General features: G+C 29.8%; 1 protein-coding gene across 1 annotated transcript in view; it reads right to left on the bottom strand.

The window, feature by feature from the left end:
* The window catches only part of mtt (mangetout), a 206999-nt gene that overhangs the window by 137173 nt on the left and 54042 nt on the right, over positions 1–15784 (bottom strand). The window contains exons 5-6 of the mRNA XM_088271556.1: positions 11338–11512; positions 10429–10535 (exon numbers count right to left, since the gene is read on the bottom strand). Coding sequence (XP_088127682.1) covers positions 10429–10535; positions 11338–11512 — 282 coding nt within the window. The remainder of the gene's footprint in view (positions 1–10428; positions 10536–11337; positions 11513–15784) is intronic.

Genomic DNA, 15784 nt, shown 5'->3' with positions numbered 1-15784 from the left:
TACTTAAGATTCTATCTTTTCTTTAAACTTATCCAAACCGTTGTTATTGTGATTGAAATCAGAGTCTTCAATGAATATTAAAATGTCCATAAATAAATAGCGCCTAAACATTTAAAGACTTTTTTTATACCGTTGAATCTTCCAATTTAATTGAATAATCTGTATGCGAAAATAAGTGGGTATTTTTGAGGAAATTGCAAACCGAAATTTAAATTTGACTAAATTGAAAATTATTTTGAATAAAAACGTCTTGAAAATCCTCCAAATTTTAATGACGGTTTGTTTTAATAGAAAAAAGTGTTAAAACTGTTTATGAATAAAATATCTATCGAAACGACAAAAATGACCTTAAATGAACAAATACAAATTAAATTGTATCTGCATACTCATATTTATTCAAAGGCACATATATCTCTGTGATATATTGGTATTACAATGTAAGCCTTTGTAATCTGCAAGCAATTTCATTTTATTAAAATGAAAATGTGGAAAAAAACATATTTCATTTTTCAATCCGCTTAGTACCAACCTTGTTAAACAATGGCTGTAGGTACATATTTGTAATCTACAGTATTCGTGAAGTAAATATAATTTTTTATGTATTTTATCGATGAAAAAAGGATTGGAGGTTTTTTGAACATAAAACTTTATGATAATTTATTATTTCTAAATTCTAATAGAAAATGCAAAATATGTTTGATTTTATGTTTTTTCATTCATAATTTATATATTGTTGTTGAAAAAATGTATTTGTCGTTTTGAAAAGCTAGAATAAACTTAACATCGCCAAAGTATACGTTTAATAAATATACAAACTAGCTTTGTGCATAAATTAATTGTGGTAAATAATTAATGATGACTCAAGAAACCACTTTAAAAAAAACTTCAATACTTATCTTTATCCACATTCAAGGTGCATAGGGCATTGCATCGTGTTGATCCAATGTTCAGTTATTCATCATAGTTATGAAACCTCCGCTTCAGATATCAGTCCGGGGTAATATTAAATAAATATAAGAATGGATTTTTTTAATATTTATTTTAACCCCCCTAGGAATCGTACCCGGGACTTTCAATATAGCAAACAAATGCTCTAATCACTATATCATAGACGGGGATAAATTTCAAAAGGAAAACATTACATAAATTTTTATGTGATATTATTTATAAATACATGTACCGTGGTGGTAAGGATCATACAAGGGCCTGAGTTCGATAATCAGAACAATATATAATTTCCTTTTAAGTTTATTCTGAAAAAATATGTTAAGTGTTACCACTTGCACCGTTTATACAATTTTACGAATTTTGAGTAATGAGAATCCACCTCCATAATGGTCAGCACGCTCAGGTACCGTACTAGAGGTCCCGAGTTCGATTTCCAGGGGTGGTTCATATAAAATGTTTTTTATTACTGTAATATTTCGATAGTGTAAAGGCAAAGGGGTATATCTCTCTCAGACCAAATTTTACAGGAGAGCAAAAACAAACTTGTGAAATTCAATATTTTGTTCGGATGGCACATGTACATATCTTAATAAAACTACATAAGTAATGCAACTACATCTATATCCTTTTGCTAAATTATGGAATACACTATTTTAGACATTTTGTGGAACAAACTTAGAAAATGAAAAATTTGACAGATTGACCCTTTGCCATTACACTACCGATTTATTCAATATTATTACCCTGGACGGGTACCTGACGCGGAGGGTTAATCACCTTTCCATCATGTGTTAACGATCAAGATAACAATGTGTTTATATCTTGCAATACCCTTTGCACCACCCGAAGCGGATGGCTGATCACTTATACTTCATGTGTTAACGATCAAGATAACGTTTATATGATGCAGTACCCTATGCACCATCGGGTGCGGATGAGGGTTTGAGATAAAGAAGAATAAGAATCGTGGGTATTCAGTCAAAAGTCGAAAAATAAAAAAAATACATTCTTCTGATATGTTATCTAATTTATTCAAAGAAATTGTAATAAGACCTTTTTCAAATATTTATCATAGAGCAACATACGATTCAACAACGTAATAAATAACGAGCTTGAAAAGCATTTCAAAAATAATGTCGTTTAATGCGGATGGCAGGATAATTTGGAGAAACTTAGTCAGATCCAATTTTTTTGCATCATCTCGCAAATGATGTGCTCAATTTACGTTAGGGAGAGATTTATCTCGGTTAACCTTTATTACACAAAACCAATTTAAAAGAGATTTTTTAATGCAGAAAGTAGGCTAACATTTTAAAGCGAATACCAGATTAATTTCATAAACTTTGAGATTTTTTCTAGTAGTAAGTAATCAGTGAAAAAAATACATATATTTTATAATATTTTAATAATATATGTAATTTAAATGTTGAACTTCGTAAATACCACTGTTTCTTAAACAAGTGATGGTGCTTGAAAATTACGTGTCCAAATACTTGTTCACAAATCTAGATTTTTTCCACTTAGGAGTTATTTTGACATATCGACATCTCAAAAGAACAATTTAAATTTTTTTGGAAGTTTTTAAATATGTATATTGATCAAACTCATGACGCAGTACATGAATTTATAGCAGCCATTGAAAAAACATACAAAATGATTGGTGTAGTTTTAAATTAAAGGTAGAATAGTGAATGTTGTACGTGTGTAAAGTGATCAATTAACAGGTCATAAGCCCTGTAAATATCCAAACATCCATATTTTTCTTCATCTACACGTATGTTAAGATGTCAAAATGTACAATACTTTTAATCCATAGTGCTGGATTTTTAAAATTGTTTATTTAAACATATCTCCAAATTGAACAAAATTACATTACTTTATAATTTAAACTTAAGTACAATTTTTCAATATATTGATAAATTTAATGATAAATTTAATGATAAATTTAAACGCCTCATTTAATGATCACCCCTAGAAACAGAATTGAAAACATGGGTATAGAACGTAACGAACCGAGTGTGGTCTAAAACTTTTCATACAAATTATGTTAGTGTATTCATAGGAATGCTATTGTTTTCTCCTACAACTATTTTGACTAAAGGCATGGATTAAATTAGCACAATAAATTAAAACAATATTTAAGCTTTTAAAGCGGAGAGAATCAATTATTCAACTGTTTTTATTTTAGTATAAATTATATTTAAAGCGAAACTCGCACTTTCAATACATGATGAATTTGATTGATGAAATTCATCATGTATTGAAAGTGCTAGTGAATTGAATTTTATGAATTTCAATACATTACATAAATATAAAAAAAAACTTATTTGTCATGTAATAGCTCATCTCAAGGTGCTCAGCATCCTTTGACGTTGAATAACTAGTTCATCGACAGTGTCAAACGTTCCAAGTTCTTGAGAGTATGTATCAGAGAAGTGGTCTTAAAAATGCGAGTACGATTCTGACTTTAAGGGGGTAGTCGCTTATATAGTATTCGCGAGGAGTCACACGTGTCTCAGAGCACATAAAAAAAAAATATGTATTCGAATTTGATAAGTGTTCAGAATGCATATTGATATCATTCTTTCAAACTCCCTATCTTTGAATGATTCCTTTTTTTTTTCAAACCATATATTTATCCCTAAGGAAATCTTATTATTTTAATACAAAAACGGTGTTTAAAGCAAATAATCAATTTAGTTAAATAATACCTAGGTATAAAGAAAATTACGTTGCGGGCTAACCACTATCCCGCCTTGAATGATTATATCTGGTTAGGAGCCGGAATGATTGGCGAGTATATATGTGGAAGAGGCGAAAATTGTTTGCTAAGACAGATTGGTGTGGCATTTTTTTCTCTCTGCCTACCCTTGCAAAAAGCTGCTTGATGGTTAGTTATTTAGTCAAGAACAAAAAAAGGTTCGTGACTTATATTTTTCGAGAAAATTTCGTAGTTAAGTCACGATTTTTCGTTTTCAAAATCGAAACATACCTTTTAAACTGTGAGAAAGTATCGCAATTTGTATGATGAGATGGCTTTGGCGGTATTGACATAATAAGACCGGAGTCTCGTTTGTTTTCAAGGATCAGACGTGCCCCGGGCCGTAATATCCAGTTCGCATTGCGTCACTGGATGGGTACGAACTACGAACCCTTACGAAACAAAAGGTTACAAAACAGATGCGAAACGTCACAGAAAATAGGTGCCAACTGCCGAAAAAGCGAGGCTACGAAATTAGGCTCTTCTGTGCGAAAACTCTTAAGCGGATCAAAGAATACATGAAAAGTAAGGATTGTCGTTTTATCGTTTAAAAAGTTTTATATTTCTTTAATGTTTAACATTTCTATCACGGTGTGGGATGTTTGAATTGTCAAATTAAATAATTTTTTGTCCAAATTTTACTTGGTAAATACCACTATTTCTAAAATATATTCTGACACGTGTTTTGATGTATGTGAAGCTGAGTCTAATTTTTATAGTTGTATCTTTGGGACGTTGAAGGTTGTAGAGGGGGTAGGAGCTGTTTCATATATTTTAATTTATTATTTTTTTATTATTGGGACCAGAGATAAAAGGGGAGGCTTTAGTCAACGTCATATTGTTAATTATGGGTTCATTATTATTTATGTTTTAATGAATTTCTGTTGTTTGACAATTTTGCAGTTTTTGACTTTTATTAAGAATGGAAAAAATTTACCGAAATGTATCTCCCGAATCAATTATGGAAAATATTAAAATTAATTATTTAGAGTTGAAAATTATCACAGCCTTTTGCGATAACTACTACGCTAGGAAGCAGACAAGGTAAATTTATCGTCAGCTTACTATGAGACTGTACTAAAAAATAATCAAATTTTATACAAATAAATAATACTATTAATGGCTCTTGACTATGAAAGACAGCTTTTTTGATGGCGTTTATCGTGTAATGGTCAGCGCACTCAGCTACCATAGAGGTCCCAGGTTCGATTCCCAGGGGGGGATTAAATATTTATTCAACATTACCCTGGAGTAGCACCTGAAGCGGTGGGCTAATCACCTTTCCTTCAAGTGTTAACGATCAAGACAACACTGCGTTTATTTGATACACCATTGGGTGCAGATAAGAGGTTAAAATACGAATTGAGGTTTTTTTATGACAATGGAGAAAACAACAATACCACAAGTCGAAAGTATTTATACTTTTTAGATGCTTTTAGAAGCCGTTTGGGCTCCATAACAAGGAGGTATCAGAAAAATAACGATAAAAATAATATTATTTTGTACAATAATTTCAACTCGATAAGAAAACGGGATTACGAATAGTCATGATACAATAAAATTCAGTAATTTTCATAATAACAACATTCAAGATAACGGCCGTAAACTCCATAAAGTGCTTGCTATCCCTCAGTGAAATATGATGCGAACGCTGTAGAATACTTTAATTAAATTTCATATTGTGATCGAGTGACCCGGACATAAAAAGTACGTTTTACGAGACAATAAAAGCACGTTAAACATACTTTTATCTCATACCAGAATCGTTAAAAAGTAACCGCCTACAGAAAAATATTTATCTTTTATGGGGCATTTTCACCATCTTACATTTTTAATGCGCACCCCAAAAATTATTAACTGTTAAAAGAAACTATTTTCAAAATAAGAAAATCTAATATCCCACGCTTTGTATAAGCGGGATTAAAAAGGATCAACATTTTGAGTGTGTCCAAATACTTGTTCACAAAATCTGGATTATCTCCAAATACAGGAGTTATTTTCATTTTATTTTTTGACATCTCATCTAAGATGAAGAAGAATATGGAAATCTGGGCATTTAGGGGGCTGATGACCGCCATAGGCTGGTTTAATAATAATCTCACCAATAGATGTTTCTTGTGAAGTTCTAGTGATTCAAGAACAACGTTTCTAAATTGGTTCATATATTTATATAGAACTTCCAAGAATTTCAGTAGTGTGGTTGTCAATTATGGGTAGAATTGGTGAATGTTACACGTGTGTAAAGTGATCACTTATGACGGTAGTCAGCCCCGTAAATGCCCAGACTTCCATATTCTTCTTCATCTTTGATGATATGTCAAAAAATAATATGAAAAAGGGTCAATGTTGAGTCAACTTTTTAATAACGAAATTTATTCTCAAAATAGAAAAATAAAATACCTATTTCAGTCATAAGTCTTTTTGAAGATTTTTTTATAACTTTTACATGTTTAATAAAACTTTTTGTATGTTTTATTACAAATAATAAAATATGTTCTTTAAATATAAAAATAAAGCACTTGCTTAAGATATAAGTTATGTACAATTGTTTTATTTTTATATTTGAACCATGTTTTTTTCGAAATGATAATGCCAAATTATTAAATAATGAAAATTATGCTTGTTATTTAACAAAATTTAAGCATTTATTTATTTTATTAGGTACACAAAACGGTAACTTCTAGTTTTATCTTGTCTCGAATTTAAAATTTAAAATTAAAATTTTCTCTTTTTTTCCTTCTATTTATTTAAACTATTCAAATTTATTAATTGATTCGGCAGTCACTTTGTGGTAAAATCTATCCATTTTTAATTAACGAAACGAAAGCAGACAAAGGTAACACAATTATCATATTAAACACTACAGACTACATTAAAAAAGTTGAAGAATTCCTCCAAGACCCCATCTTCAGTATACAAAAAATTGACCCGACCAGCAGATTCCAAGAAAACATCAAGAAGACGATAAGAGAGTGTCCCATCACATGTGGGAAGCTACAATTCAATCAACACGTGGCAAGGAACCCGAGACCTCCCCGCCTGTATGGATTGCCAAAGTTACATAAACAATGCATCCCAATACGTCCCGTCGTCCCTACCTTCTCTGCGCCTAATTATTATTTGTCTAAAAAATTAAATCATATGCTAAATTTTAACCACATTTTCACACCTAGTTATACAATTAAAAATAGTTTCGAATTAATTGACAGATTGAAAGACATAGAAATTTTAGACAATTCCAAACTAATTTCTTTTGACATCGTGAACCTATTTACTAATGTACCGGTGAACGATTGCAAAAGAATTGTCAACAACTTACTAAAGGCCTCACCTTTAGATAAAAGCATTGTAAAGGAGATGCTTAAACTACTAGATGTATGCACTAATCAGAATTATTTTAATTTCAATAATAAAATATATGTCCAATCTAACGGCTTACCCATGGGATCTCCTTTGTCCCCAATTCTTGCGGACATTTTCATAAATAACTTAGAGAATGAAATCTTTAAGTCTAAGCATCCCCTACTCAAATTTGTAAAAAACTGGTTCAGGTACGTTGACGATATATTGGTAATTTGGGAAGGAACAACAAGACAATTGGATTCCTTTCTAAATTTTATCAATATATTTAACGATAAAATACAATTTACATTAGAAAATAACGGAGGTAAACAAATCAATTTCTTAGACCTCAGTTTAGAAATTATAGATAAAAAAATTACTTTTGATGTATATCGTAAGCCCACACATACAGATACTGTAATTCCCTCTTGTTCAGCCCATCCACTTAATCATAAACTAGCTAGCTTTAACTCCATGATCCATAGAGCACTACAATTCCCATTAAATGACAATAAGTTCAAAAGAGAAATAAATACAATTAAACAAATTGCTTACAATAACGGTTATAACCCAAATATAATAGACGCGATATTGGCGCGTAAAAATAAAAAGATTTTAACAAAAACATTTCTCTACTCAGCCGATACGTATAGTGAAAAAGTAAAAACCAACTGGAAAAGAATCATTTACATAAATAAAACATCACATAAAATTACCAAAAAATTCCCAAATAATATAAAACCAGCATTTTACACAAAAAATAATTTAACTAAAATCTTTAAAACACAAAATAATCCTGAAAATATATTGGACAATAGTGGCATATATAAATTAAACTGCGACTGTGGAAGCTCGTATATTGGTATGACTTCCCGAAAATTCAAAATAAGAATCAGGGAACATGAATTATGTTTGAGAAATAATAATTTTTCGGAATTCGCTAACCATTTAATAGATAATGATCACAAATTTAACCACAACAACGTAGAAATCCTAAAAATAATCAATACGAAAAGCCATAAACTGCAGCATTTTGAAACAATAGAAATTCATAAGAATATAAATAACAATAAACCCATAATTAACAATATGACAATGACTAAAGCCTCCCCCCTTTTGTCTATGTTCCCTCTGATAAGAAATAAAAATAAAAATAAAAATTTAATTAATAAATAAAAATAAGAAACAGCTACTACCCCCTCTTCAACCTTCAACGTCCCAAGGACCCAACTCTAAAGTTTAGAATTAGCTTCACATACGGTGTTTGAAAATGATGCGGAATGCATCGAAACACGTGTCACAGTAGATTTTAAGAAATAGTGGTATTTACTAAGTAAAACATTAATTAAAAATATTCAAATTTAACTAACTCTAAAAAAATAATATTGAAAACGATTTTAATATAATCAAAACAAATGGCACAATTTAAAAAACTAACGAAGTTTTTTTACACAAACTATGTGGTTTATACTACATTTATTTTTTGTGGTATTATTCCTTTCAGTTTTGATATAAACTTTATTTTTCCAGTACGTATCCGTATGTAGCAGTTTGTACCTTTCCTGAGGGTGATGAGGTATTTGTCAAAACCGGTTGGTGAAAAGTGGGTTTTTGAAACCGTTAGAGACTAATCAATATCAATTTTTTTTTTGTTTTATTTTTTAAAGGCATATTTTAAAATGTTTATAAAATGATAAAAGAAAAATATTGTATTCACCCACTTTAATGTTTGATGTTATTTTTTCCACTGCTTCCAAAAAATACTTTGTCCTTTCAGTGTGTATGTGAATGTTATAGTTTGTATATATATCAAAGTTTTATTTTAACTTTGATAAAAACATACACATAAAAAAAAACGAGAAATTCCGCAGTTAATATGTTTTCATATCCGAATTCGAATCAAAATTCTCATTGGTAAAAGCTTATAGGGTGTTGAATTTTTATTCAAAATTTCACCTGTCATACGTTTTCAATATTTGTATGGTAATTTGGATAATAAAATCGATAAACCAATACGGCCATACATTTTCTGACAACCATTTCAATACCAAATATTTGTTTGATGAAATAAATTCTTTCGGATTTGAATTTATTGTTCGCAGTCTCTGAACAAGCTTTTGGGATAAATAAGGTACAGATTAATTACATTTTAATTGTAAAATACGTGTTTAATTTTTATGACACTAAATAAGAACAATTTCTTTGAAAAAGATCTATTTATGACATTGTAGAAGAATCTTTGTGTCTATTATTACTATTTTAATTATAAACTTAAAAACAAAAATTTTTCGGTAAAAAACGTAAGAATTGAGTTAAAAATATTGAAGGCAAAAGTTTATTTACCAAAAATATTGGAAACCAAGGCCAACAATTTAGAGCCTATTTCAAAACAGTTGGATTTAATTAACAACTACCATAACAATTTGTTATAACGTGTGGGTAATTTATTACTCCTCCTTTTTTCCTTCTACCAAATGATGCAAAGGGTGATGAAAGATAGTGGAGTGTAGAGTTGTAAGGGCATTTGAGTGATCTAAAAAGGAAATTACTTAAATGCAAAATGGTAAGCAGATGACAATCGGTCATCGCCGTCTGTTACATCCTAGGTTGAAGTTTCAGGGTAAAATATTGATCGGCTCTTCTGGCCAACATTTGATACGTTGCAGTTATTAAGATTAAAAAGTTTTATATCAATAAAAATGATTGAAAAAGTATTAAAAAAAATTATGGAAAATATGTAAAATAATTAGAAGTAAAATACAGTAAAAATATTAACTTAAATACAAACAACATTACAAAAATCTATGAATTTTAATATTTTTAAGTAATTCATTCATACACCAAACCACGTCATGAACAAATGTGAAAGAGGTAAATGAATGTGGAAGAACAGAAAAATACTTGTAAAAACTGCTTTTCTGCCTACCTATGCTTGAAAGTAGCTAACGGTTTGCTAGTGTATGACATAATAAAAAGTAAATGCAGTTTAAAACGAAATATGTTAACTCAAGTGGTAAAAAACGAAGTGTTTTCTTTAATCATTGAAATATGTTAACATCATTATGTAGGCATTATATTTATTTTGTTGGTATCTGGTACGCCACTGGTTTGAAGTAAAGTTATCCGAAATCATTAGCTACTGGGAAACCACTATGTTTAGTTAGAATTGGTTTATATTACAGAAATTCAGTGCAGAGGATTGAAATGATACAAATATAATTGAGCACAAACCTGTTTAACCAGAAAACACACGCACCAAAATTCAGCGGAGACACTAAGCAAAAACAACCAGCTATCTATAAGAGATACGAGAACAAAATTCAGGATATCTCCGCTCTTTCTGTTAATGGGTTAGATTTAGTGAACATTAAACTCACCCTCGAACTGAACTTTCCTCAGGTAACGTAGTAGTTCGGGACCTTTGGTGGGTTTCATAGCATCGCAGAGTCCCGGACGACCATGGCAAAGCTCTCTGTGCATATCCCTGAGTGGAAAACAAATTATTTGTATATTAAAAGCATTGTTTACTTTGTAGTTTATTAATATAACTCTCTCACTATCATTCATCGTTCACTTTGTAAATTATTAAAGTGGTATTACACAAACGGAACGATGAATAATAAGGAGTTTATCAAATTATTTGTTGTTATTCTGCATAACGGTAATCATAATTAGATACATTTAATAAATTAAAAACCAGTTTCATTTGTGCTCAATAATGGGTTACGATAAAATCGCTTTGAGAAATGCGTTGATATCTCATATTCTTTGTACATACATTAAATGTATGAAAAATGAAGGAAAACCACATTTACAACATTTTGAGTGTGTACAAATACTTGTTCACAAAATCTGGATTATCTCCAATTACAGGACTTGTTTTAATATTATTATTATTATTATTTTTCGACATCTCATCAAAGATGAAGAAGAATATGGAAGTCTGGGCATTTACGGGGCTGACCACTGTCATAGGCTGGTTTAAGTGATCACTTTACACACGTGTAACATTCACCAATTCTACCCATTATTGACAACCACACTACTCAAATTCTTGGAAGTTTTTTGAATCACCAATATAAGAGTATCTGCTTAGTAAAAAGGTTATTTACATCTCACCAATAGATGTCTCTTGTGAAGTTCTAGTGATGTGTTTTGATATATGCGTAATGATGTGTTTTGATATTTGCGCACAAAATTATTAGGATTTTTTTTTATTATATCATTTTCTTCTTAAAAATAGTCCAACTGTAATTAAAAATAGTAAAACAATAGTTAATATTTACCTAATTGCGTACGCAAAGGCCATGACTGCATCAGACACGAATTGCAGTTGATCTTCGAAATCTGTATTTTGTTTTGTTAATTTCTCTTTTCCGGTACAGGGTGTAGTGTATTTGAGGTTGTAGGGAGTTCTGGAGCTGTTTAGGTAGCGGCAATGGAAATGGTCTTCCCAGAATTCTGAAAAGAATAATGAATAAATAAATAAAACATTTTAAAATTAGATCAGTTAAGCGAATAGATCAAAATAATGCTAGGGTGTATTTCAAATTGTTGAAAGTGTTGAAATTCCGAATATCTGGATTTAGATAATTTAATTACAATCTCGACGATTACATGAGAAAATTGATTTATTTAGTATTTGCAACTTCTATCGTACAAGTAAATAGCGACAGGGGTTATACATTGAGACAGTAATAGAGTAATAACAGTTTATAAAAACAATTTATCGCAATTATAAATAACAATTACCAACAATTTAATAAAATTAGGTTAAGAATGCCCTAACAAAGCAAAATAACTGCTACTTTTTTATGTTTTAAAAATAAAATAAACAATTTACTGGACTAAAATTGATGTTAAATTCCAAAACTTTAAATATACAAGTGGATTTCTACAAATTAAACGCCAAATAAAAAAAAATATGTATCTTAATTATGATATAAAATAAATATTACTTAAAAACCACACGTAGATTTTTTTAAAAGCTTTCATAATCGTAAGCTATGATTTTATTCCACACAGTTAAATATTATTATAAAATTATACAAAAAAATATTTAAAAATCATGAGATTTATATAACAGTTAAACAAAACGTTTCTGGTGGTTCTATACCATCTCTACAATTGGTAACACCATAAAATTTTATCGTTTACCAATACATGGCGCTTTGCAGCTCTAACTGCTTACAGATTCCCGTGAAAGACAAAAAATGGTCTCACTACACGGCAGCTGGTAATCATAAGTAATGTAGCTGTAAATAATATTGACATTTGAAAAAAAAAAGAAAAATAAAAAATGATACGTATGTATTTCATTTTACTCAAGTTTTATTTTACTCAATTTTATTTGAGAGTCGTTAAAATTTCGCTTGCGTAAAAAAACGGATTAATCTCAATTCTTGAAACAGTTACAATAATATTAAGAAAAAAAACATTTTTTTTAAAAATATTTAAATATCAAAACAAATTATAAACTTTTATAAGACAATTTTTGAGCTTATTAATGTTAATACGACTTATTTTGAGAACTACAGATGTTCTCAACGACAGGTGATAAAGCTAACTGTATTTTCACTTGTTGATGTAAACATTTATAATAATCGAAAACATTATGTTTACACTTGATAAAATTATATGTTTGCATTTTATAGAAATGATTGAACATAAAGGTATCTCAACATGATATGAACATTTATCGTTCTTTTTTATAAACTGACATTTCATTCGAAGGGTAAATAATCTAGTGTCTGATATTATAAGTAATATTAATATTGCAGTTGGTGTAATTCCTAGGATCTAAATAAATGAAGTAGTTTACTAAGCGATATTCGTATCGTAAGATCAAAGATACACTTCGTTCTAAAGTACTTCGTGAATATTTAATATGTACATTTTCAAGATGAACACGAGGACTTCCTGAGAGCTGGGAAACCCAATAGTGGTCTCTTTTATTAAGTCAAGTTAATTCGTTTATGCATTATAAAACCCCCTACATGGATAATGGGGATACAAGCAAATTAATTTCATTACATTTTGCCGGCAAAGAAAATACAATATACGTTTATGCGAAACGGTTGATGGCATCGCAAGTGTTGTCATGATATCTAATTAGACTTCCTTTTGAAACAATTATGTACGGATGATGTATTGAAGTACGGAAGCGAGAGTTGTTCGTGGAAATTCAATCATACAGTTTAATAAATTGCGCGGTTATTCTGAAAGCTAGCATTTGCAAAAACGTGTACGTAATAAGGATGATAAAGGTAAAATTTACTAAATTATACATTATTTACTTATTTTTTCGTTTTTAATATATTTTTCAACAAAATACTACGTTAAATATTTTTTGTCGAGTAGCTAAAAAAAGTTCTTCGAGTATTCTGAAAATAAGCTTACACAAAATATGCTCATTATTATAAAAAATTTAAATACAAGTTAATATTTTTAAAAAAAATTATTTAATTTATTCTTCCAGGCACTGAATTATTTATGTTAAGAGTGATATTTTAATATGTAGGCGTCTCATCGCAGATGAAGCATATATTGTTTTAAGACGGTTAACCTACAAATGTTCAATAATCCAACAAAGTGAATTAAAATATTTTTGCAATATGGATGTTCAAAAAAGAGCCGAACGATGAACGTTGCACATATAAATAAAAATATTACTCAAGTCAGCCAAAGCCGGATGATAAGCCTTGGAATGATTAGACTGAAGCTATAAATATTTCATTGAAGTTGTGATCTATACCAATTTTTCAGTTAAAAAAATCTTTGTACCAATTACTCAGATTAAAAGTTGTTTCTGACTGTCAATCTCATAAGCTTTTTTATGCAATCTCACAAGATAGATTGATTTTTAATCCCTGTTAATCCGCTCACCCTTAAAACGCGTCGGGGAAAATGAATCGAGGTTCGGAAAAACATTATTTTTGACATGTTAGTTGAATGAAAAATTTGAGAGTGTTTAAGGGATGACTACAATCCGTCAATGCTTACGGTTACATTAATCTTTGAATAAAAATGCTTGGCTGGTCAGGGAGCTTTACTCTAGTTTTGGAGAATCTATAATAAAAAGAGTTTAAGGAATATGTTACTGAGTAAATGTATTGGCTCGATAGTTAGTCATGTTCAATGGATTGCGTGGGGCTGATATTGAAGTATCAAGATTTACAAAACGTACATTTTTATGTTACTCAAACGCTCGAAATACAAACTTATGTTAGATTTTAGGAAATACATTTGCAGTTATCGGAAAAGTAAAAATTATGTTACTATCTCGTTAATAATCGACTTATTATAAATTGTAGATATTGTTTACACTAATCAATAGGGATTTCTAACTAGTACTTACATTAATATTTATTTTATCATAAACCTTAATGAATGAGTTTTGTATTTAAACCCAAAAAGAACAACAGAAAAATACTCCACCGTGAATCGAATTACAACATCTTCTCGAATTACAAGTATAAATATTTATTTCCATGTTTTTGTTGGAAATGATCTTTATAGAATAAATATCGATTTCTTTGTAAAAAAAAATTTTTTTTTTTATAAGTACCTCCGAGCTTCAAAATAAGACCTTCATGTGTTTGTTCGCTTATCTACCGATGGAGCAAAAAAAAACAGCTCATTTTATTTCCTAGTCAAAGCATAACTTTATCATTGGATTTGACTATATGGAAGCAAAAAATATTTAAGTAATAATATTTAATTAAATATTGTATTCACTATTTAATTAAGGTTAATATACACGTTTTGAATATTGAAAGCATTAACTTTGTGGATTATATTGATTTATTATTTTGAGAAATAAAAAAGACTTTGTTTTTTGATCCACTCACATTTTTACTAACCGACTAGTTTCGGCAACAACCTGTTACCCTCTTCATTAAACCCTGAAGAGGGCAACAGGTTGTTGCTGAAACTAGTTGGTTAATAAAAATGTGAGTGGATCAAACAACAAAGTCTTTTTATTTCTCAAAATAATATAATATAAAAGTCGCCATTACCATAAAGTACAACCTCGAGGGCGCTTTGATGTGATATAATGTGATACATTGCTTATTCTTGGACAAACAATTATAATAGTGAAGTCGAAGGTTAACTCCATTGGTTAGACCGTCACATTGCATTGTCGCATCTAGCATATATGACCGTTAGGGTAGTAAAATCATTCAACAAGATTTTAAAAAGTCAGTATGAAGACCGATAACATTTCAATTAATTGCTTATAAAACACGGGATTTTAAGATTAATACTTTTTTGTATTCGTATGTAAACGTATTTTTTTTTCACTCAAATTAAGGCTAATTTTTTCCATTCTTTTTCTAAATCTGCACGAAATGGTGCATTGGGCACTGCATTGTGTCGATACTTCATTATATTGAATATTGATTGCATGAGGGCAAGGTGATAAGTCCTGCTCTCCTTTTACCAGTCCAGGGTGTTAATAAATAAATATGAGAGTGGAACCCACTTATATTTGTTATGAGCCCCATGACGAAACTTTGGACTTCTGGAACGGTAGCCAAATGCGGTAACCACTTTACTATAGAGGTGAATAAAGAGAAAGAGGTAGAAGAAGAATGATATTGAGATAAATATTTATTCTGAGATTTTTGTCTCATGTTTATTTCTTTTTGTAGATAAGGTAAAAACGTTCCGGAAGCAAAACAGCTTTAATTAATAAAATACCTTTGTTTTTTCACCATATGTACTTATAAT

Source organism: Brachycentrus maculatus, unplaced genomic scaffold (genome assembly GCF_059751285.1).
Source record: "Brachycentrus maculatus isolate JH-2025_06_01 unplaced genomic scaffold, ASM5975128v1 h1tg000448l, whole genome shotgun sequence".
Lineage (NCBI taxonomy): Eukaryota > Metazoa > Arthropoda > Insecta > Trichoptera > Brachycentridae > Brachycentrus > Brachycentrus maculatus.
Note: the sequence above shows the minus strand (reverse complement) of the source record. Positions and strands in the feature narration are given on the sequence as shown.